The sequence below is a fragment of the Benincasa hispida genome, chromosome 11, assembly GCF_009727055.1.
Source record: "Benincasa hispida cultivar B227 chromosome 11, ASM972705v1, whole genome shotgun sequence".
Classification (NCBI taxonomy): Eukaryota; Viridiplantae; Streptophyta; class Magnoliopsida; order Cucurbitales; family Cucurbitaceae; genus Benincasa; species Benincasa hispida.
In genome coordinates this window covers 71,953,824-71,975,801 of record NC_052359.1, presented here as the reverse complement: position 1 = coordinate 71,975,801, position 21,978 = coordinate 71,953,824, and the positions used below count along the sequence as shown (strand labels likewise).

General features: G+C 35.0%; 1 protein-coding gene and 1 long non-coding RNA gene across 3 annotated transcripts; both read left to right on the top strand.

The window, feature by feature from the left end:
• Positions 1–5,035: 5,035 nt before the first annotated feature.
• On the top strand, positions 5,036–5,557 carry LOC120090842 (secreted RxLR effector protein 161-like). Its single transcript, XM_039048545.1, has 2 exons — positions 5,036–5,069; positions 5,166–5,557. Exons 1-2 carry the CDS (start codon positions 5,036–5,038, stop codon positions 5,555–5,557), a joined length of 426 nt encoding a protein of 141 aa, XP_038904473.1.
• Positions 5,558–14,344: 8,787 nt separating this feature from the next.
• On the top strand, positions 14,345–20,133 carry LOC120090239. 2 transcript variants are annotated; one of them, XR_005485466.1, is made up of 4 exons: positions 14,345–14,531; positions 17,106–18,415; positions 19,574–19,827; positions 19,916–20,132. It is a non-coding gene; the product is annotated as an uncharacterized LOC120090239 (long non-coding RNA). The 2 variants fall into 2 exon arrangements; XR_005485465.1 differs by having other exon boundaries at positions 14,346–14,531; positions 19,574–20,133.
• The last annotated feature ends 1,845 nt before the right edge of the window (positions 20,134–21,978 follow it).

Genomic DNA, 21,978 nt, shown 5'->3' with positions numbered 1-21,978 from the left:
GATTACATGCCCTTGGATTTAATCCATTTTACTAATGTAGAAAAGGTTATATATATATATATGAAGGATGAAATGGGGGAGAAATATAGTGAAGATGTTCAAATGCGTTATACAATCCTCACATTCCTTTTGATTTTTGAATTTTCAAATATTCTCTTTTAGAGATCATAAACTATTGTTGGTTATTCTATCCCCACATATTGGGTACGTTCAACATGTTTTATTCGTTGGTAGAGGTGTTCGTGGGGTGGGGTGGGTTGGAGTGGGTTAGGTTGAACCACTTTTTAGACCCAACCTAATTGTTCGGGTGATAAGTTTCTTCAATGTAAATAACCCTTATTAAAAAAAAAAATGAACCCAATCTAACCTAACCCAACCATGAAATATTTGGATTGGGTTGGTTTGGGTTTCTCGGGTCATTTATTTAAATTTTTGTTTTAAAAATAACTAAGCGTTAATATGTAAAAATTTTAGTTAATTATTTTCATATATTGCATCAAAATTAACAACTCAATTCAATATATTTTATGAAAATTTTCTTTCCAGAGAGCTTAAAAATTAGTTTTAGAAATTATTGGAGAATAAATTATCCAAAAAATCATGAAATTAAAATATATTAAAATAAATATATGCATATATAATTGTATCATTAGTAAAAAAAAAAATAAAGATAATCTTTTCTTAAAAAAATCAATAATAAGTTCGGATGATTCGGGTTGGTTTGGATGAACCCATGAACCAACCTAACACATAAAATTTGCATTTATTTGAATCCAACTCAATCCAAACCGTACGGATTGGGTGGATTGATCGAGTTATTTAGGTCATTGGGATTTTTGAACACCCCTAATCACTAGTCCCCCTTTAATTTCTTAATAAAAAATATTTTTGCTTTGGCTTCTGTTAGTGAGTAATGAAAAACTGACTGCAGAAATTATGAAAATACTAAAAAATCTAATCTTGAAGAGTTTTTTTCTTCAAATATAGGAAAACCTTGATTCCTAAGGTTGCACCTAATGACCCACCATGATTTTCTTCCTCGTGCTATCCCTCATTGAGAAAAAAAGATTTGTGATCGATTGGGACAAAAGATCAAATGGGTGTCTCATTTAGCTCATTAAACTGGGATATCATAAATCTTTCTCCATGACTATCTACCCCGAATCTCTAGAATGGCTACGGAATCCTTTAAACACTACTCAAACTCTCTTGGAATAATCGAATCTTCCAGGAGAAAAGGTATGACTCTTTCATTCTATGGATTTAAAAAAACATCTAATAGAAGGGCTGCATTGTTAAAATTTACAAAGTAGATGAAAGGGGAAGGAAATGTTATGTTATGATCCCAGAAGGTTCTAAAAACACATGATGGATGGAATTTCTTGATATGCTCATGTACAAAGGATAAAAAGAAAGAAGGCAGCAACCACGTACAACAAAAGCCCAAAAATCAACCTGATACACAAAGGAAACTCAATGATACCTGCATAATGTCTTACGCTGAAATTGCATAATCCAATTAACAAATCTCACATGCTAGAGTTGCATCCTCCAGTGAGCAGATATTAGATATCCCAACTTGTTGAAATTCCTTGAATCTGTTTGTTGGCGCTTCGAACAATGAAGACTATATAAACTCTCTAACCCTAGAGGTCCCGTTTTTTATGTAATTTCTGAAAACATTCTCTCAAATAATATTGTTCTCCCTCTGCCCGTAGACGTAGCTAATACACTGTTAGTGAACCACGTATATCTATGTGTCGATCTTCCCTATCTCTACGTTCCTTTTTGTGTTCTTTAATTGTCGATTTCGCAACAAACTAGTATCAGAGCATTGCCAGGGTTTCTTTGAAATTCCATATTTGTTCGACAATTGAAGATGTCTGGCGTGAACGTAAAGATCGACAAATTTACCAGGAGGAAAGTTTTGGTTTATGGCAGATCAAGATGCGATCCCTGCTAAATCAGCAAGGGTTGTGGGTGCCACTAACGGGTAAGACAAAGAAGGTTGTCGTGGATGACGAAGAGTGGCAGACTTTTGAGGAGAAGGCTCATTCGACGATCATGCTATGTTTGGCTGATGACTTCATCATCAAGGTCGCGGATGAAGAAACTGTTGCTGGTCTTTGGTTGAAGTTGGAAAGTCTTTACATGAAGAAATCTTTAACCAAGAAGTTGTTTATGAAGAAACGGTTGTATCATCTACGTATGCAAGAAGGTACATCTCTACGAGACCATCTTGATCAATTAAATAAAATTTTATTAGATCTTCGTAATGTAGAGGTTAAGGTTGATGATGAGAATGTTGCCCTAATTCTGTTGACATCTTTGCCGTCGTCGTATGAGACTTTTGTTGACTTGTATATTGGAGGGAAATAAACTCTGACCTTAAAAGATACAAAGTCCATGTTGTTTATGAGAGAGGATCGTCAGAATGTAGGAAGTTCAGTTATAGAAAATCAGGCATTTGGGTTAGTTGCTAAAGGGAGCAAGAGACATAGGAATTTTGGTAAGCAGAAGTCGAATTAGAATAAAAGGTCTTCGAAGTCAAAGGGTTATAGGTCAGATGATATTTATAACTACTGTAAAGAAAAGGGGCATTGGAAAACTGAATGTCCTAAGATAAAAAGGAATCAGAAAAAGAAGGAAAAGAGTGACAAAAGAGAAGCATTTGCCTCTGTTACACAAGTTGAGATTGATTCTGAAGAAGTCGAGATCAATTCTGAAAGAGATCTAGCTTTAGTTGTGAATGAACATTCACATTCTGATGATGTGTGGGTTCTTGATTCTGGGGCATCTCATCATATGTGCCCAAATAGAGAGTGGTTTTCAACCTATCAGCAAATAGATGGAGGGAATGTTAGCATGGTTAATGGTGTTGTGTGCAAGATAGTTAGAATCAGCTCAGTCAAGATACGAACACATAATGGTGCCTTCTACACTTTAAAAGAGGTTAGGCATGTTCCACTAATGAAGAAGAGTTTGATATCCTTTAGTGTACTCGATAGCAAGGGTTACAGTTTTGAAGGTAAAGGTGGAGCAATGTATGTCAATAAGGGTTCTGAGGTAGTTCTGAAAGGCATAAAGCGTGGAACACTGTATTTTCTATTAGGTTCCACGATAACAGGTTATACTGTTGTGGCATCGTCGGTCATTCACAAGGATGATCTGACTAAGTTATGGCATATGAGACTTGGTCATATGAGTGAAAAAGGGATGCAAATTTTGTCAAAAAAAAATATCTTCTTTGTGGGCACAAGGTGCAGGATTTTTAATTTTGTGAACATTGTGTATTTGGGAAGCTTCATCGCAGCAAGTTTCTAAGAGGTGTTCATCGTACAAAAGGGACACTTGATTATATTCATTCAGACTGTTGGGGACCTTCCAAAGTTGAATCTATTGGAGGCAGTAGGTATTTTTTTTATCTATAATTGATGATTACTCAAGAATGACTTGGGTTTTTATGATGAAACATAAAAGTGAAGCCTTCAAGAATTTCAAGCAGTGGAAGATATTGATTGAAAATCAAACTGGGAAGAAGATCAAAAGGCTGCGAATTGATAGTGGTCTAGAATTCTATGTATCCGAATTTAATGAGTTCTGTAAAGCTGAGGGGATTGTTCGCCATCACACTGTTCGGAATACTTCACAGAAAAATGGGGTTGCATAATGTATAAATCAGACGTTGTTGGAGAGAGCAAGATGCATGCTCTCTAATGTAGGGTTGGCTAGAAGGTTTTAGGTAGAAACAGTAAATACATCATGTTATCTAGTCAATCATGGACCTCACATAACTATTGATTGTAAAACACCTTACGAGGTATGGTCTGGTAAGCCTGCAAATTATTCTTTATTAAAAGTTTTTTTGTTGTACTGTCAACTATCATGTTAATGAGGGTAAATTAGAACCGAGAGCTAAAAAGGGTATATTTGTAGGTTTTGGGGATGGAGTTAAAGGATATAGAGTCTGGTCACCTTCTAGAATAAAGTCATACTTAGTAGGACTGTGATATTTGATGAAAATTCCATGCTTAACTCAACTGTAAAGCCTTTTGTGACGTCTACTGATGTGGGAGAAAGTAGTAGTGTTGATAAGCAGGTGGAAATGCAATTCACTTCAACTGTGAATGAATTACAACATCAAGGTGGAGAAGATCAACACGTTACTACAGAAATTGATGTGCAACCAGAAATTAATGTGCCTAGAACATCAGAAGTTGATTTTCCTGAGAATTCTAGATCACGAGTAGATCAATCGAGCATAGCTTGTGATAGAGTTAGAAGAGTTGATGTTGGACCTTTTGTGAGGTATGATTTTGAAGATATGGTTACTTTTGCATTGCAGGTTGCTGAAGAGGTGGATCCTCATGAGCCATCCACCTATAGAGAAGCTGTGTCATGTGGTGAGTCTGCTAAATGGCTTGCTATTATGGGGGATGAGATGGAATCTCTTGACAAAATCAGACTTGGGAATTAGTTAAACAACTTAAGGAGAGAAAAATTATCACTTGTAAATGGGTCTTCAAGAAAAAGGAATATCACCTTCATAGGGCATTAAATATAAAGCTCGAGTTGTTGCTAGAGGGTTCACACAAAGGGAAGGAGTTGATTATAATGAGATCTTCTCAACAGTAGTCAGACATACTTCTATCAGGGTGTTACTAGCTATAGCACATCATAATTTGGAACTAGAACAACTAGATGTGAAGACAGCTTTCTTACATGGAGAGTTGGAGGAAGAGATTTATATGACCCAACCAGATGGGTTCCAGTGTCCAGGTAAAGAAGATTATGTTTACAAGTGGAAGAAATCTTTGTATGGGTTAAAGCAATCTCCAAGGTAGTGGTACAAACGATTTGACAGTTATATGATTGGACTTGGCTATAACAGGAGTCTGTATGATTGTTGTGTAACAACAAAGTTGATGATGGTTCGATGATTTATCTACTTTTATATATAGATGATATGATCATAGCTGCAAAGTTCAAGTCTGATATTCTGAAATTGAAGAATCTTCTCATTGCTGAGTTTGATATGAAGGATTTGGGTGCTGCTCAGAAAATTCTGGGTATGGAGATTTATAGGAACAGAGATAAGAATAAGCTCTTCTTGTCGCAGAAAGAATATATTTAGAAAATATTGTCCAGGTTTGGTATATCATCAGCTAAGCCTATAGATACTTCTAGTGCTGTAAATGCTCGTTTGTCATCTGTGCTTTCACCACAGTCTGAAACTGAGAAGGAGCACATGTCTCGAGTTCCTTATGCTAGTGGAGTGGGAATTTTGATGTATGCTATGGTCTGTACTAGGCTTGATCTTGCCTATGCTGTTAGTGTTGTCACCAAGTTCATGGGTCAATCTGGGAAGGAGCATTGGCAAGCCGTTAAAAGGATTTTTCGTTACCTTAGAGGTACATCTGATGTTGGTCTTGTTTATGGAAATTTCACAGAATGTTTGGTGACTGGTTATTCTGATTTTGACTATGCTGGAGATGTTGACAGTAGGAGGTCTATGACTGGCTATGTATTCACTCTGGGTGGTTCTGTTGTTAGTTGAAAGGCAACCTTACAGCCTACAGTTACTTTGTCTACTACTGAAGCAGAGTACATGGCCTTGACAGAAGCTGCTAAAGAGGGAATATGGCTGAGGAGGTTAGTTGGTGATCTTGGTTTGCATCATGACCAAACTATTGTATATTGTGATAGTTTGAGTGCAATATGCCTAGCCAAGGATCAAGTTCATCGTGAGAGAACTAAGCATATAGATGTAAGATATCATTTCTTAAGAGGTGAGTAGAAAGTTAAAGTGATGAAAATTTGTGCTACTGATAACCCTGCTGATATGTTCACCAAACCGGTTCCACAAGGCAAGTTCCAACATTGTTTGGACTTGCTGAATGTTTTGAATTTTTAGTGGCCCCTTTGTGGGACACTTTGAGGCATGAAGAAGAAGTCTGGGTACGTCTGGCGATATTGATTTATGTTGAATTTGGTACATCTGTTATCTGGGAGAGAATTCAAGTCAAGGTGGAGATTTGTTGAAATGCCTTGAATCTGTTTATTGGCGCTTCGAACAACCAAGGTTATATAAACTCTCTAACTCTAGAGGCATCGTTTTTTATGTAATTTTTGAAAACATTCTCTCAAATAATATTGTTCTCCCTCTGCCCATGGAAGTAGCTAACATACTGTTAGTGAACCACGTATATCTGTGTGTCGATCTTCCCTATCTCTACGTTCCTTTTTGTGTTCTTTAATTGTTGATTTTGCAACACAGCCCTTATTGATGTTAGGTTTTATGCCCTAAAACTCGTAGATAGTAGTGTTATTAATTGACTGTCATTAATAAAAAGTCATAGATGTTAATTCAATAAATGTTATTGTATTTTTTTCTATTTTGTCTTAATAACCCTAAAATAGTAACCACTAGATGTAACACCGTTAACTTGTTAGGTTTCTATTTCAAAAGGATACTTGCATGATATCCTACGCTAAAATTGCATCATCCAGTAAATAAATCTCACATGCTGGAATTGCATCCTCCAGTGAGCAGATATCAGATATCCCAACCCTTACTGATGTTGGGTTTCATGCCCTAAAACTCATAGATAGTAAGTGTTATTAACTGACTGTCATCAATAAAAAGTCATAGATGTTAATTCAATAAATGTTATTGTATTATTTTCTATTTTGTTTTAATAACCCTAAAGTAGTAACCACTAGATGTAACATCGTTAACTAGTTAGGTTCCTATTTCAAAGGTATGACCTAGGCAACTTAGTCTTAATCCTGAGTATATTATGAACTCTTTTTCACGAGGGACTGTCCTTTGATTTGTATGGGTTAGGGCTGCCAATTCACCAACTCAATATGCCTACCTTTTTAGGGACAAGACCGAGTGGGAAACTGGGAACATAATAATACAAGATGGATTTCACTCTTTCCTGTCTTTAAGGTAAGTAGATAAGTGTTCCCTTAAGTTATGTCTCTGAGACTTGAATAAAGGATCCTACTCTCTTATTGGCCCGAAAGGGGTTTCTGTTTATTCATTGGACCATAAACATGTTGTTCTTTAGAGAAGCACTAGTACTTAAAGAGTCAGAGGAAATCCAAGGGTAAAACAGTAATTTGACTCAGTTGAGTTACGAACACTCGTGAAGGATTAACTTGCTATTATTGGTCTATATCCATGGACACAAATATATTTGTAGTGAGAAGAGTGTAACTGTGGGTTTTTAGTGGAGTGTACCCACAGTTAACGAATATTGATTAACTTGGTTAATGAGTTTAGTCAATTAATCTCATATCGTTGGAGCTTCTGATCTACAGGTCCACCAGGTCCTCTTGTTAACTCACTAAAGAATAGAGAGATGATTTGAATTGTTCAAATCAATTTAAGAAAATTGTATATTAATATGATTAATATGTAATTGATTATGGATATGATCTATAATTCAAATTAAATTGGAAAGAAACATTTGAATAAGATTCAAATAATTAATTCAAGTGAATTTGATTCATAAAGAATTAATTAATAGAGAGGTGTTGTATATATACAAATGATATTTATGATAATTAAATATATATACGTTAAATTGGATTTAATGTATAAATAGTTATTTAATTAATGTACTAATTAATTAAATAAGTGTTATTTAATTAATTGTGCTAATTAAATAAATAAATATTTAATTAATTGTGCACAAGAAAAAATTGGAAAAAGACTAGGAGAAGGGATTCACCCTTCTCTATATAAAATCTTCCTTATGGCCCTTTTGGAGACACACAATACACACAGAACACACCAGAATTGCAAGCATTCGTTGTGTAATTTTTCTCTAAGCCACAAAAGAAATCCTTTCTACTCTCCCAAAAGTTTTTCCTTCTCACCCTCTTCCAATAGTTGGATACCACCTATCCTTCTATTGAAATATTTGATAATAATAAGGTTACTCTTGTGGTTGTGTTCAAGATTGTTCGAGGAAATATTCGTGTTCAAGATCGTTGGAGGAGTCTTTCATTGGAACATTGAGAGGATCGTTTTAGGAGTCTAGGAGTCTACAAAGGTGAGAATAGTTCTAATCTTTCCCTATAACATGCTATTTACATGTTTATTCTACATTTATTTTGTTTTAGTTTACTATTTTTGTTTATGTAAAAATCAATTTGCGAGATGCAAGGAGTTCACTACGGTTCCGCTGTAGAATTTGATCCCTTGAATTAAAAAGGTAGAAGAACAGACAGATAAAAAGCAGCGCAAAATATATGAAATTGAAAAAGTATAGTTTTTAAATTGGGACAAGGTGATCATTCTTTATAGACGTTATTTTCATGATGGTTGGACCTGAAAAATGGAGGCCCTTAGAGAATCTAATGAGGATATAGATGCTTTCAATCCTTTTCACACCAATAAAGCTTTAATTAGTGTTAGGGATGTGGAATAAGCACGATTACTCTGTCTAAACAAAGAATGGGTCACAGTTGGTCCATTTACAGTCAAATTTGAACACTGGTCTCCAACACTTCACTCAATCCCAAAATTAATCCTTAGCTATGGTGGTGGCTAGTTGCATTTTAAAGGTATTCCACTACATGCCCTGGAATTTAAGAACTTGCCTTATTTCAATTTGGAGACCTCTAAATCTAATTGAAGCCAAAATCAAAGTTAAAAACAATTATTGTGGCTTCATACCAACCAGCATTACACTTGTTGGCGAAGATAGGCAGACTTTTCTTGTCAACATGTTGACTCAGCCACGGAAAGTGGCTCACCGAAAAACACCCAAAAGTCCATGACGCATTCTTTCAAGAAGCAACTACTACTACTTTCGATGCATCTTACCAAAATGCTGAAACTTTCTCCTTCCAAGGCAGCTATGCTAGACCCCCTACACACAAAGCAGGCCCCAACCACATCGAAAATTCACATAAGGTACTAGAGGAGAGACTTAAAAATGAGAAACGGAAGATGAATAGTCAACTATGCTTGAGGAAGAAACACACAAAATCAAAGCTGCCTTATAGACAGGACAAAAGAAAAAAAAAAGTAACATTACCCTTCAGCCACTAATACAAACTTTGTACATGAAAATCTCTCTAATCCTGACACTATTATAGAGAACAACCTAAACAACTTATTTGTTAAAACTGTTGAAGACACTTATGAAGCATCAAATAAAATAGATGAAGCCACAACCAAAACAAAGAATACCACCACCAACACTGAATTTCAGGACCAACTACATGATTGGCTGAAGGAAAATAACCTTGGAATCATTCAATTACCAACATTCGACTACAAAAGCAAATGTTTCACAAATCAGTTAAAATAGGGGACTTAAGCAAAGGTTTGACAGAGACTAAGCTTCCTTTAGTTAACAAATATATTGTGAAGTCATTATGGAGTTCTATAAGTATTGTTTGGGCTTCTATTGATGTTGGCTCATCTGGGGGAATTCTTATTATTTGGGACTCTTTAACCCATACAGTTATTGATGTGTATGAGGGTATTTTCACTTTGTCAATCCAAGTTCAACGTCCTGATGACTTTCTTTGGTAGTTGACTGATATGTATTGCTCGGCTAGTAGAAGAATTCGAAAGTACTTCTGGAAAGAATTGACTGTTGTAACAAAATTATGCAAATCCTGTTGGATAATATGAGGGGATTTTAATGCTTATCGTCAGTCCAATGAGACTACTACTGCCAGCCCTGCTCGAGATTGTATGAAAAATTTAACAACTTTATCAACAAAGCCATACTTGTACATGGACAAACTTAAGAAGCACCCCTCTATATCCAAATTAGATAGATTCCTCATACTTCTAGCTGGGAAGCAAAATTTCAATCTCACCATATTAAAAGCCTTGAGCGAAACACATTCGACTAGTACTCCCTACACTTGGAGTCAAATAACTTGAGGTGGGGCCCTTGTACCTTTAAATTTGACAATAAATGGCTGGCGCACATATCATTTGCTCTGTTTATAAAAAGCAAATGAGAGTTAATTCACAATACAGAGCTTCCAGGTTACATTATCATGAAAAATCTGAAGAAGTTGGCAACTTTTTGTAAGACATGGAAACTACAAGTTTTAACAAGGAATAAAATAGATTAGAAGAGGTATTTGCCTTCATTATCGCTATTAATAAAAAGGAAGAAGAGAGCAGTATCTCGAAGGCTGAATTAGTTCAAAGAATTTCTTTGAAATCAGATTTGCAGCAGTTACACCTTTTAGAAGCTACAAAATGGAGGAATTTTAGTAAAATTAATTGGTTAAATTGTAGGGACGAAAACACTGCCTTTTTCCATAAAGTTTTTATGGCCAGAAGGAGATTCATTTTCATATCTGAGATCCAAAACAAAAGACAATATAAGTCAATTTTTTTATAGTAACATTGAATCTGTTTTTCTTGATTACTTTGAAGATGTTTTTGCCAAAGCTCTAGGCAGTAGATGGATGGTTGATGAGTTAAATTGGAGGAAAATATCTAATGCTCAAGCTGCTAGGCTGACATCTCCTTTTATTGTTGCTGAAGTTTTTCATTGCATTAAGACTTTGGGTAATAACAAAACACTGGGTCCGAATGGTTTTTCAATTGAATTCATTAATTAAAAGTTCTGGAACATTTTGAAGCCCTTACTGATGAATTTTCTCTACGAATTTTTTTAGAAAAGCATTGTTAACAAATCCATTAATGCAACCTATATTGCTTTGAATCCCAAGAAAGTTACCCCGCAGAAAGTATCTGACTATAAACCCATTAGCCTAACTACTAATGTTTACAAAATCCTTGCTAAAGTGTTGGCTGAAAGATTAAAATTTGTTCTCTCAACCACCATCTCCTTCAACAAATCAACTATTGTCCATGGACTGCAAATAACTGATCATGTGCTTATTGCAAATGAGATTGTAGACTATTGGCGATGTAGCAAAATGAAGGGGTTGGTCATAAAACTTGATATAGAGAAAGCTTTTGATAAGATTGATTGGGATCCTACTTACTATGCTGCATATAAAGGGTTTCAATGATAAATGGGTTAGAGGGATAAAGGTCTGTATCCCCACTGTTAACTACTCTACCATGATCAATGGAAAACCTAAGGAATTCATCAAAGCTACGAGAGGTATTTGGCAGGGAGGTCTTCTCCCTCATTTTTCATTTGTTCTTGCCATGGACTACCTCTCAAGCTTGATTGAGGAGGCTCAACAGAAAAATCTTATTGAAGGTTTCAAAATGCCCAACAATGGCATGCACATTTCACACCTCCTTTTTGCAGACGACATCCTCCTTTTCTCGGTGGCTGATTTGAATTCTCTGAAAAATCTTAATTATGTCATTACAACTTTTGAAGGTGCATCGAGTTTGAAGATAAATCTCCAAAAGTCATCAATCTGAGACATCAATGTAGTCCCCCTTCTCTTGATTAATGCTAAAGCTATTAAGGGTTGCCCTTAGACAAACCTCCCTATTGACTACTTGGGCATGCCCCTCGGTAATATCATGAAATATGATTCATTTTGGAACCCGATCATTGATTGAATTGAGAGGAAATTTGACTATTGGAAATTCTCTTGCATCTCGAAAGGTGGGAGGCTCACTATGATACAGGTTGTACTTAGTAAACTCTCAAGTCATTATCTCACAACCTTTAAAGCACCTATCTCCATTTGCAACAAAATTGAAAATTTAATGTGTGATTTCCTTTAGGAAGGTTCCTTCCTTGATGGAGGCTCACACTTAGTGCGCTGGGAGTATATCTCTCTACCCACTAATAAGGGCGGTCTAAGTGTTGCTAAAATGAAAACCTCTAATGATGCATTCTTGTGTAAATGGATATGGAGATACCTCGTGGAACCAGATAGCCTTTGAAGAAGACTTATTGATGCTAAATACAAAATATCATCTAATGGTATGCTGCCTAATAATAGTCGTTTCATGAGCTCGAGAGCGCCTTGGTTTCATATCATGAAATTCGATGCTTACATGATGAACAACATTCAGAGAAAAATCCAAAATAGTAAGACTACTTTATTTTAGCAACACCATAGGACTTTAGCTGAAATTATTAAGGAAAAGTATCCAAGATTTTATGCCATGTGGAATCCTCTTTTTTGAAGATATTTGCTACAACGAGAGAGAGCTATGGATTTTATTTCAGTAGTAATTTGCCCTACCCCTACAAGCAGCTGGAGAAGACCAATTTCGTTGGTCTCTTGTTTCTAATGGATCCTTCTCAATTAGAGCTGTTAAAAGCTATATCAGTGAAGGTAATTACCCTCTACAATATGTCCAAATTGATACCCTCTTGTCTTCTCTTCTACCCAAAAAAGGCAAGTTCTTTATATGGTTCCTGCTCCAAAAAAGTCTCAACACTATGGACAAATGCCAAAATCGTTATTTGAATATGCTTTTAAAGCTGAACTGGTGCATATTATGCAAAAACGGTACTGAATCTGCAAATCATATGTTTGTCACCTGCTCATACTCCTCGTGGATTTGGAGAAAACTGAAAATCTCATCACAGCCGTTTACAATGGAGGATATTCTCTCCATTTTCATTCATTTGAAATCAAGTTCGAAAAGGAGGACCATGTGATGCAACCTCATTGGGGAAACCTCATGCAACTTATGGATGGAAAGAAACAACAGAATTTTCAAGGATGCCGAAAAGCCTACCACTCATCTTTGGGAGGACGTTCTTCATACTGCAGCGCAATGGTGTAATAAATCCCATCTCTTTTATAATTATGATATTTCTATTGGGTTTGATGTCCTAAATCTCGTAGCGTCCTATAATTTATAACTGTTATGTATAAACTCATTGTTTATTTAATAAAATATATGATATTTTATTCCATTTTTTGTTGCATTAATCACAAACCAATAAACTAAGTTTCATGATTATCTCGTAACTTAAACACGTATGTAGAGATATACGAATGGATCATGTTTTAAGTGATAACCTAAATGGTCTGTAGCAGATGAATAAGGCTGGATACCTTGTCCTGGTGACACTATGAGGATGGCCCACTTTGTAGATGTTACAATTGTTGCAACTGCTACAAGTGATCTGATCCTAATCATTCATATGGAGACATATGAGCGATGATATTTTATACAAAGGAATTTGTATAAGACCGAACCACGAAATGAGTAGTCTCACTATATAACACCGTTCTTAATATAGACTTCCACTTCATCAGTATGACTATAAGTAACACGACCTGAATCTTGAGTGAATTGTGAACTTCTACCTATAAAGGCAGTCCTTTGATTTGTATGGGTGAGAGTGGCCAGATTGCCGGTTCAACATGCCTACCATTTTGAGGATTCTTCTGACTGGGGAGCTGGAGCACATCTACACAAAATTGAATTCACTCATTCCCCAATGTTGGGGAAAGTAGATAAATTGCTCCCTTAAGGGCTGATTCCGGGGCTTGAACATTGTGACGCCACACCCTGTCCTAGCTCGAGAGAGGTTAGTCATAGTGAGACTATAATTTATTGTTCATTAGAAGAATCAGTGGTACGTAAGGAGTTAGATGTAATTACAGGGTAAAACGGGAATTCGATCTAGTTGTACTTACGAGCAATTTGTGAAGGATCATCGTACTGTGGATTGGTTATATTCAATGGACACAGAAATATATCTGTAGTGCGAAGAGTGTAGCTGTTGGTCTTTAGTGGAATGTCCGACAGTTAACGGATGATGAATAATTTAATTAAAGAGTTTAATTAATTATTCACGAATCATTAGAGCTTCAAGTTACAGGTTCATGAGGTCCCCTCGATAGCTCGTTGGATTTTATGAGAATCAAGTTTTGGATTAATTTAAATTGTTCAAATTAATTGAAGAAATTAATTATATATGATATAATTAAATTTATGTAATTATATATGATATAATTACTATAATGTATTTGATACATTACAATATAAAGAATTTATGAGATGAATTAAATGTTTGAATATGATTCAAATGTTAATTTTATGAATTAGATTCATATAACTAAAATTTAATGTAAATATGATTTATATTAAATACCGTAAGAGAGAAAATAAACTATAGGTTATATATTGTATATGATACAATTTAAAACTATATGTTATATATTATATATGATATAACATATGATTACATAATATATAATAAATTGGTTATTAATTGTGAATTAAAATTATTTGTTAATTGTTTTATTATTAAATAATTTTTAATTATTTAATTTTAAAGTAATTAAATGGGAGAGAGTTAGTGATTCCCCATCTTTTTTTCTCCACCATTCACGTAGGAAGTGGTGGAGGTTTCTCCTTCAAAAAATTGCAAAAGACAAAAAGAAGGTTGCTCTCTGTAAAGTTATTTTTTTATTTTATTTTATTTTTTGCTTCCCAAGGTTTTTCTCTAAAAATTCTTCCTTCTCCCTCAATTTCAAAACACTCTAGAGCCCGCACCTCCTAGATTCTCACCAGTGAATACTTAGACTCCTTCATGGTAGTGTTTGAGGGATTAGATTGAAGAACATCTTCAAGGGTAAGTTTTCATAAACCTTTTTGGTTTTAATTTTTTTTGGCATGCTGTATAATTTAATTTTTCCCTGCATGTAAAATTGCTTTTCAGAACGATTGGGTATTGGGATGATCCACTTCTGCTACGTCCCCTTCATAGGGGTTCCTTCAAATTCTTCCATTGTGTTAAACTAGACGACTTTTCTATAGCCCTTTTCTTTCTTTTGTTCATTGATTCTCTTCAAGCTTCTCTCTAGTTTGTTCATATAATTATCCCTTTCAATCAATGGATTTCTTGGCTGTCGGGACATGATGAGGATGCTAAAGATATGTCAACCTAATTGAGATATCCTGGTGCATCTATGATCTCCTTTGCATCTGGTTAAATTAAAAAAAAAAAATGAGACAACTTATTTACAACTATAATAAAATATAACTGTATATCAGTGATAGACATCTATTAGTGTCTATCACTGATATTAATAAATAGTGACATTTTTCTATATTTGAAAATATTTTCAGTAGTTTTGTTATTTTAAATAATTACCCTATTTTTTAATATAAAAATTAAGGACTAAATTATATATAATATTCAATGAAATATTTAAAGAAAATAAAATGAATTTAAAAGTTCAAAACCAAAATAATTTTAGGGCCAGTTTGGAATGACCAGAGAAAAAAGTGTTTTTCAAAAAGACCATTTTTATTTAAACTCTTTTGATAAAAAAAGAGTTTAAAATATGTTTTAAAAATGTCTAAAAAACTATTTGAGTGATTGTCAAACATTTTAATTCTTTTCAAAATGACTTATTTTCAAAATTAAATACTTGAACTGTTAAATCAAAATACACTATTAAACATGTTGTCTTTGACAACATGTATGTCTAGCTTTGATTTTTTTTTTTTTTTTTTGGGTATCTTATCTTAGCTATAATGAATGTAACTCTAGTATAAAACTTTTACTATTAACTTCAAGGTTAGATTTCGATTCTCCCACTCTAAATATTGTATTAAAAAAAAAAAAAAAAAAAAAAAACTTATCTCGCTATACCATTTTGACTACTTTACTTTGAATAATACAATTATTTAGAATTTCTTTTTTCTTCATATAGTTTTTTATGTTTTTTAATACTCTTCTTTCCTCCATTGAAAATCTTTACTTTTAACTTTTTATAATAACACAAAAACGAGTTTTAGGATACCTTTTATGGTTGCTACTAGTAGTACTAACATACGTGAGGATCCTAAGAGGGATTGCACCATAGATCTAACCTTTATATATATATATATCTTTAACTATTTATATTAAAAAATTCATAATTCTATATATTTTTTAATCTCTAAAGTGTTGGAACGAATTTTAACTAAATAAAATAAAGTATATATATATATATATCAATATTTTGAATATTTAATTTTTTATAAATATCAATATAATATGTCACATTATCATTCTATTAATGATGTTAATAAGCTAGAGATCTAACAGAAGTATAATTTGTAAAAAAAAAAAAAAAAGTATAATTCAAATTTAAAAGTTACGAAAATTATAATATTTTAGAATATAAACGTTATGTTGTTAAATATAATATAACTTAATATATCATAAAAATTTTAAGACAAACAAAATATCGAAAATGAAATATACTCACTTTTCATTCTTTAATCCTTTAAAAGTTAAATATTCTCATGTTACTATCTAGAATATGGGATAATGGATCCTCTAATTAAGGGAAAATGGAATAAAGGCCACAAAGGTCAGAATTAAACCTTCATCAAGAAGCCAAACCACACATGGAACATGAGCATACAACATATTTAAGAAATAATATTTGAAGGTGTCCTTATTTCTTTATATTTTTAATTAGCAAATTAGTAATTTATAGGATGAAATTTAAACCTACCTTTTTATAAAGATATTTTAATAGAGCATCTTAACATAAATATTTTAGCACACGATATAATGGTCTTAGATCATGTACAGAATCTCCTGCCTTCACCTTATTTTTTGTTCAACGGTGACAAATATTTTAATAGACCATTTTAATCAAATTTTTAAATCTATAAATGAAGATACATAATTTAACCATAACTTATCAACTTAACTTTTAATTGTGTGTTGATCATCCTCTCTTATTAAGGTATTAGTCTAGAGGACTTTTGGTATCGTGACCAAAACAAAAGGACTTCAATTTCACATTTAAAAAGAAAAAAAACTCAACATTCAAGATTAAAGCTCAACTAAACCACAACACATTCACAATTTTAAAATAGAAAGAAACCAAAAAACAGAATAATTATGTCATGTGGATGACCATATCAATGTGTCTCGTCTAATGAATTATGAGTAAAAAAAGGACCCATCAATAAGTATATATAAGTTATTGACTTTGTGAAAGCCATATGTATTCTCTCCGATTTGCTCAACAAGGACATGTGCTTTCTCTCCCTTTATTCCCTATGGACCTTACTCTTCTCTGCCAAATTTTCGGGTTATTCCAAAGATTAGGTTAAAAAGTTTTGAAAGTTTGAAGAATGGGTCTATGGTAATTTGAAAATTAAATAAACTTATTTTGACTTTCTTGATGCATGATTCTAGTCGTAGGTGTCTTATTCTCCCCATGTGCATGCAAAGCAAAATCTTCAATATTGGTGTAAAAACACAACTCTTGAGGTTATTTAGGCAGTCGGGTGGGCGTGGCAGCAGTCCTCGCACATGCATGGTGTGACACAGATGCAGAATGTAAGCATGCACAATGCAGGCGTGCACTGGGTCGCTCGACCATGCGCATTGATGGGTGTCCGTATCGTCTAGGGGCGCGCCTGCCCTGGATGCCAGGCGTGGGTGTATGTGATGGCAACTACCCTGTGTGACTAGCTGAGCCTTCTGCCTTCCAACACAAATTCCTCACTTCTCACAACTCCAAATTGAACGGCAACCTAAGGTCAACTACTCCACTCTCTTCTTAACAAGTACACACCAAATTACCTAAATTGCATTAGTGAATTGTGAGAACCATCAGTCCTATTTATAGAAGCCCAAACAAATGGGCAAACAGAGGTTTCTATCAGAGAAATCAAGTCAATATTAGAGAAGGTGGTGAACCCATCGCGGAAGGATTAGGCCATGAAACTAGATGATGCCCTATGGGCATATCGGACTACTTATAAGACACCCATAGGTGTCACCATATGCATTGGTGTTTGGAAAGGCCTTTCATCTACCGTTGGAACTGGAATATAAGGCGATGTATGCAGTTAAGAAACTCAATTTTGATCTTAAGGCTGCAGGAGAAGAGAGAAAACTTCAACTACTAGAGTTGGACGAGTGGAGATTACAAGCGTATGAGAATTCCAAATTTACAAAGAACGCACCAAGCGATGGCATGATAAGCATCTTTGTAAGAAAAACCTCAAGGTAGGTAAAAGGGTATTGTTGTTCAACTCCAGGCTGCATCTCTTTCCTGGAAAACTGAAGTCGTGTTGGTCCGGGACTTTCATAATCAAGGAAGTATTCCCACATGGAGCGGTGGAATTGACCAACGAAGATGGGATCAACGCATTTAAAGTGAATGGACAGAGAGTAAAATTGTATCATGGAGGGGATTTCTAGCATGAGAAAACCTCCATTGACTTGGGTAAGCCAGAATAGAGAAGAAACACTCAGTCTTTGCGATGATAAGTGGCATACATTCATCAGAGACAAAGTATATCCTTTTGTTTTCTTTCAGAATCTATTTTACTTTCTGCATATTTACTACTTTAAATGACTATCAACTCTTTTTAAACTTCGTACTTCATTCAATCCTTTTGATTGCGTTGATCGCAATGGACTGGTGTGACGGAGTGATGCGATGGGCTTAAAAAAAACATGTAATCAGCATAATGTGGGCGAAAATTAAATTTGGGGTTTGTGTCCTTCCTTGCCTTAATGTCTTATTTCAATTCTTGTACTTCAATTTCAATTTAATATTACTGAATTCTACTATCGAATTCTCTCTTGTTTGACTCAATTCTAAATTTTTGATTACTTTAACACTTGGTCGCCACATTTATCCTTTCCCTATTACGACTTCAATGATGAAATATATGCCTCTTCTCTTGTCGCATGAACTAGCGCCAAATTAATTTCAGGACATTCGATTCACAAAACATTTCTAAAATTTAGTTGGTCTGCCAGCTTTACTTCAAAACTATTTTTACAAAATTTTCTGAGTCCATTGCATGAGTTATTTCGTTTTTAGCATTGAGGACATTGCTGCATTTTAAATTTGGGGATGATATTTTCAGCCTTGATAGAGTTTCAATCTATAAAATATATATATATATATATGACGTTGAGATCGGATCCTACTCGTAGTTGGATGTCCGCATGACACCCGTGGGGGTGGGGGCAAGCCAAAACGAAGGTGGTAATCATGATCAACATAGAAACTAAGTGATCATAACTCCTCTGCCAAAAAAAAAAAAAAAAGATAGGCATGAGTTTTGACTGAAAAGAGCACCTCGCCGTAGTTGGATGTCCGCATGACACCTGTGGGGGCATGCCAAAATGAAGGCTGGGCACTAGATCAGTGCAAGATCACCAAACTAAGATTTAAATCATGCGAAGGCCCAAACCACTTGAACACCTTGGTTTGATAAGATTTAAAATAAATCATGTGATGTCCTGGGAAATGGGTAAAGATTTTTTTTTTTTTTTTTAGATTAAGCTCGCAGTCCCTAAAGGTTAGAAATATTTTAGGAAGAGATTTGGATAGAAATTAATAATGACAACAGTTCAGCGGTTTGAATGAGGCATTGTGAAAAGTCTAAGCAGGATAAAAGCGATTGAAAATTTGAGAAATATTTAGTTTATGCTTGAGAACAAGCATTGTTTTAAATTTTGAGTGTGATAACTTGTAGAAATACAAGTTATTAAAGCTCAAATTATTAAAACAATGAGAGAAGGCGATAGTAAATAGGCAATATTATGATTGAACGCACCAAACTAAAAATAAAATCGCGATCGCTAACTCTCATCGCATAAAAGCAATTAAACTGAAATAATCTTGTATTTCTGTTCAGGAACAAGGCAATAGCACGATCTCCTATGTTGGCGATCCAATGGTACTTCAAAGACGAACGCGTGATGACCTTACATAAAGACGATGATCTACTGTGATAAAACATGATGGGACGTGAAGCCGATAGTGGTCAAATCAGAAATTCAGTTGGCAGCCGTTGAAGACCATACCATTGCAAATCCATTGAACCTCTGGTGACCATCAGACGGCGTGACAAAGCATGAAAATTAATGTTGCCCATCCACGCAATCATTAGTGAGATGAAGAACTGTTTTTTTTTTTTTTTTTTTTTTTTTTTTTTTTTTTTGAAGTATATAAATACCATTTAATGTTACCAAATCAGGCGTGAATTAATTCTGGGAGGTCGAGAGACTGCTGAAACAACAAGGAAGAGAAACACCAACCCACACCTAACCCTTGTGAGAGCAAGAGTTTACAAATTAGAAAAGAATTGGAGTGCTAAAAGCCATGTAAACGCTAGAGGAAGCAAGACACTGCTTACCTGGCTTAACACTTACATCATTTATTGTTTTGTACTTGAGCATTTTATTTGCAAGAATGGAAATTACATTTCAATCTATGTTCATTCTTTTCACGCCATACATGAGTAGCTAAATTTGTGAATGGGTTGAAAAGTACTTAGCTAGCATGACTTAAGTTATGCACTTCATGTGATCATCTTGTCTTATGTATGCTTCATTCATCACTTTGAGTACTTGAAAGAGTAGCCTAAAGACATAGAATCTAGGCTTGAAAGAGTCAGCTTAGATATCATAAGCAATAGTAGAGGAGACTTAGAAATAAGTTCTTTTTGCAACATTCCCTACACATTGCATGCATCCTAGACATAGGAAATGTGTCCATATGCATTGAGAAATGTAGTTCTTAACATTTGTGTATAGCATGATCGCATGACTTGTAGGATATCTTAAGCAATGTAGCAAAACCTCTTCTCAACCCTTTATCGCATATTTGTTACAACACCACTCTTCTATCGCTTTGCATTTAATTCCATCGCCTTAAGAAATCAAAGTCAATCACCATCCAACTTCTTAAACTTAAAATAGCGATAAGATCAGAGATAGAGTCCGTCACATATCTGTCTGAGTAATCCTTGCGTTCGACCCTAGACTTACCAAGACCCTAAGAAGGCTTATACTTGGGCTTTATTAGGAAAACTTGCATCGTATCCACACACCCTTTCATCGCATTACCTCCCCCGTGACACCTCTTCCTTGTATATGGTTGAAGTATCCTCATCCTCTTAAGCCAACACATAACCTCCCTTTGCATGCCTTATAGTGCACCCATCTCATCCTTGGTTCAGCCCAAACTTCACTAGATTCAACCACTTGCCCCGATTTGTTGTCAACCTAGCCTTGTTCCCCAAGTTTACTCAATTTAACGCATCACCCCTTGGCCGCATAGCCCTTCTTGGCCGCATCCACCTTGTCAACGCATAGCCCCAATTGAACGCCTAACACCTCTCTTGGTCACATAGCTCACACAACGTTAACCTCACTTGGATGCCTAGCTATATCTTGAACGTATAACTCAACTTGCCTCCAAACCTAACCTCAAAACCAGCGCATAGTCTCCCTTGGCGCATACCCCATTCGGCCAACGCATGCCTTACGTCCAATGCCTAGTGTCATAGCCTTCCTCCACGCACACCTTGCCTAGCTTGTACGTATCAATGTGCAAGTCTCCTTGCCTAAGGCCATTCTTTTCGCACGTGTCATGCTTCTTTATAACCTCAACTAGGACTTGGTAATGCATGGCTCAACACAAGGCCTTCTCTTCTTACTTACAATGCACAACAACCCTCGATGCATACATTGTGTCCATTGCCTTGCTTGTGTCGCGCGCCTCCTTCCCCAACCTATCCTCGTGGGGCCTTTGGTTGGTGCATTGTGTATGGCAATAATTCGGCCCACACTTAACCACTCACTAACCTCTATGAATCATGGTTGTCGCACACTAGGCACCACTCTTCAACGCTAAGGCACACTTATATTTAGCCAAATTTTTTCCTCTTTAACAAAGTTTGGCTACATTTATTTTTTATTCTTTGCCCTCAAAAGTCTCATTGTCAACACTCTAGGTTTCTTCCTCCTCTTTTAATCATCCTCAAGCTACTTCTTATACCAACCTTATTATTCAAGTTTGACCTAACTTGCTTAAGTAAGACTTGAGGGTCTACAATCTAGATCATGGTCATACAATCTATAAAATATCTTATGAAACAAGATCATGCTCATACTTATAACATACTTCAAACAAGACAATCATATGTTCATATATCATCTCTAATGAGGCATCATGACTCTTACAGTCTTTAGAACCATCAAAATTATCCTTAATTTTATCTTCTGACACAAAGGCGGTTCTAGTAGTAAGATTACT